This window comes from Oncorhynchus mykiss, chromosome 26 (assembly GCF_057628025.1).
Source record: "Oncorhynchus mykiss isolate SJ-2025 chromosome 26, ASM5762802v1, whole genome shotgun sequence".
Taxonomy (NCBI): Eukaryota; Metazoa; Chordata; class Actinopteri; order Salmoniformes; family Salmonidae; genus Oncorhynchus; species Oncorhynchus mykiss.
The window spans coordinates 45,366,486-45,369,853 of record NC_143047.1 but is presented as its reverse complement, the minus strand read 5'-3'; the positions used below and the strand labels follow the sequence as shown (position 1 = coordinate 45,369,853).

Below are 3,368 nucleotides of genomic sequence, written 5' to 3'. Positions count from 1 at the left end.
ATTCCTACTGCCTCTGATCTGGAGGACTCACTAAACAGAGAACATCCCTACTGCCTCTGATCTGGAGGACTCACTAAACAGAGAACATCCCTGGTCATTCCTACTGCCTCTGATCTGGAGGACTCACTAAACAGAGAACATCCCTACTGCCTCTGATCTGGAGGACTCACTAAACAGAGAACATCCCTGGTCATTCCTACTGCCTCTGATCTGGAGGACTCACTAAACAGAGAACATCCCTACTGCCTCTGATCTGGAGGACTCACTAAACAGAGAACATCCCTGGTCATTCCTACTGCCTCTGATCTGGAGGACTCACTAAACAGAGAACATTCCTGGTCATTCCTACTGCCTCTGATCTGGAGGACTCACTAAACAGAGAACATCCCTGGTCATTCCTACTGCCTCTGATCTGGAGGACTCACTAAACAGAGAACATCCCTGGTCATTCCTACTGCCTCTGATCTGGAGGACTCACTAAACAGAGAACATTCCTGGTCATTCCTACTGCCTCTGATCTGGAGGACTCACTAAACAGAGAACATCCCTGGTCATCCCTACTGCCTCTGATCTGGAAGACTCACTAAACAGAGAACATCCCTGGTCATTCCTACTGCCTCTGATCTGGAGGACTCACTAAACAGAGAACATCCCTACTGCCTCTGATCTGGAGGACTCACTAAACAGAGAACATCCCTGGTCATTCCTACTGCCTCTGATCTGGAGGACTCACTAAACAGAGAACATCCCTGGTCATTCCTACTGCCTCTGATCTGGAGGACTCACTAAACACAAATGCTTTGTTTGTAAATGAGGTCTCAGTGTTGGAGTGTGCCCCTGGCTATCTGTAAATGATGTCTCAGTGTTGGAGTGTGCCCCTGGCTATCTGTAAATGATGTCTCAGTGTTGGAGTGTGCCCCTGGCTATCTGTAAATGATGTCTCAGTGTTGGAGTGTGCCCCTGGCTATCTGTAAATGAGGTCTCAGTGTTGGAGTGTGCCCCTGGCTATCTGTAAATGATGTCTCAGTGTTGGAGTGTGTCCCTGGCTATCTGTAAATTATATCTCAGTGTTGGATCCTTCTCTACCACACCCACAGAAACACAGGGATAAGGCGATAATTCTCTACCACACCCAGAGAAAAGCATCCAAGAGAAAGTCACAGCTCAAACAAGACACCCACAGGGAGCGAGGTCACGGTCAGGGACACCGTTGTCCAGCACCCATGGAGCACTGGGGTTAAGTGCTTGCTCAAAGGCACAGTGACAGATTTGCCATTTTGTCAGCTCCGGGATTGGAACCATCACCCTTTTGGGTTATTGGCCCAACGCTCTAACCTCAAGGCTATTTGTCTTTCCCAGGGTGTTGTTTTCAATAACAGACAGGCCCAGGTTGGTGCAAGTTTCTCCACACGTCCAGAAGCTCCTGAGGAGTGTTGAGGATGGTCGTGATAACAGCCATGTAGTGACAGCGGTCCTGGGCTCCTGCATACCCCTGAAAAAGGTTTCCACTGGGGGGGGCGGTTGGCCGGATGCCCAGGTGTCTCATACACAGTCCCAGATACACATCCTCTATGTAGACGGCTTTAACATGCCTGGACGCCGCCACCAGCTTCCTGGGGAGGTCTAAGGTGAAGACATAGCCCAGGCCCAGAGCATAAGGTGGATATACTGGTTCAGGAAACACCTCCTTTGGAAGGTACCATTTGGACCTCGGGTCCCGGAGAACTGCGGCGCTACTTTCCACCATTCCAGTCATGTAGTTCTGCGTTGGAGCGTGAAGCAGCATGTTGACCAAGGTGTTCACGTTGAGGAACATGTCTGAGTCGATCTTCATGGCGTAGGAGGCGTTGGGGCAGCGAGAGCTCAGCCACTCCATCATCACCATGGTCTTGATGGTCAGGTTTTTGTAGCTGTCTATGAAGTCGCTCTGCAGAAGATCCTGGTGCTCTTTGCTCTCCTGCAGCACCTTCTCCTGGAGCTGCTCTGTCTCCTCTCCACTGGGCAGTCCCAGCAGGAAGAACAGACGAACCTCTCTGCCCAGTACCTGCCTCTCACTGCCCCAAGTCCTGCGGACGGCCTCACGGGCGTCCCTGTTATAGGGCGCCACTGGCACCATCAGAACCAGGAAGGGGTTCTGCTCCCGGCATTTCTTTGGCTCATCCAGGATGAAAGAGTACTCATGTGGGTATTGTACATGGTACGGTCCTCGGGACACATACGGAGGAGGAGTGGCCAGTCCAGTGGTCGGTGTTATTGATGGCCAGTCCTGAATGGATATTGTGTCCAGGTAATCTTCTGATTCAGCTTGTGGTTCAACGTCAACATACATTGTAGGTGTGTCCTTGTTGTCTGGAGTTTCAGAGTCCACATAATATGTTGATTCATCATTAGTCGTTGAACTGATGCTCTCGGAGGACAAGTCCTCTCCTCTTGAAGGGTCTGGAGTCCTCCTAGAACGGGGACGCTGGTAGTGGTGGTTTGGGTTGTTGGGATATTCCAGAACGGTATAGTATATGACCCTCAGCGACACCAGTACCAGGAAGATCTTGGTGCACGTCCCCCAGTGACTGATCATTACATCGGGATCTTTGTCACTAGAAAAAAAAAATCAGGTCAATCGTAACAAACCAAAACACATGCTGGAACACAGGAGTGATGGTTGCTGATAATGGGCCTCTATACGCCTATGTAGATATTCCATAAAAAATCTGCCGTTTCCAGCTACAATAGTCATTTACAACATTAACAATGTCTACACTGTATTTCAGATCAATTTGACGCTAATACGTGCTTTTCTTTCAAAAACAAGGACATTTCTAAGTGACCCCAAACTTTTGAACGGGTAGCGTTTGTCTCAAGTGAAGCCTTGTGAAATGATCAAGCGTTTCGTACACCGAGGTGTCAGATACAGACAGGGGTTTGTGGCGAGTCACTGTTGCGTAGGCCATGTCGTGTCAGGAAGGTTTCGCTTTTTACAAGCCATCTAGTTTCAGTCCTGTTCCTTTGGCAAATATCTTTACATTTCCGTATTAGTTTAAAACAAGTTGACATCAAGATAGTGATGTTACACAGTTACAAAGTTTAGAAATAGCTTTGAGAAATTATACAGCGAAAGTGTATGTATTTAAGGAGACCACAGCTGCCGGTTACTGTTTTTATCTTGCCTGACTGTGTACAGTTCAGTTCCTGCTTATATTTTTGTATTTATTTGATTTCACCTTTATTTAACCAGGTAGACCAGATCACCTTTATTTAACCAGGTAGACCAGATCACCTTTATTTAACCAGGTAGACCAGATCACCTTTATTTAACCAGGTAGACCAGATCACCTTTATTTAACCAGGTAGACCAGATCACCTTTATTTAA

The 3,368-nt window shown here is 47.9% G+C and overlaps 1 protein-coding gene across 1 annotated transcript; it reads right to left on the bottom strand.

Annotated features, from left to right (window-relative positions):
* Positions 1–554: 554 nt before the first annotated feature.
* On the bottom strand, positions 555–2,584 carry LOC110518906 (beta-1,3-galactosyltransferase 1-like). The gene has a single exon (XM_021596273.3). It carries the CDS (start codon positions 2,573–2,575, stop codon positions 1,370–1,372), a length of 1,206 nt encoding a protein of 401 aa, XP_021451948.2. The 5' UTR covers positions 2,576–2,584; the 3' UTR covers positions 555–1,369.
* Positions 2,585–3,368: the final 784 nt, after the last annotated feature.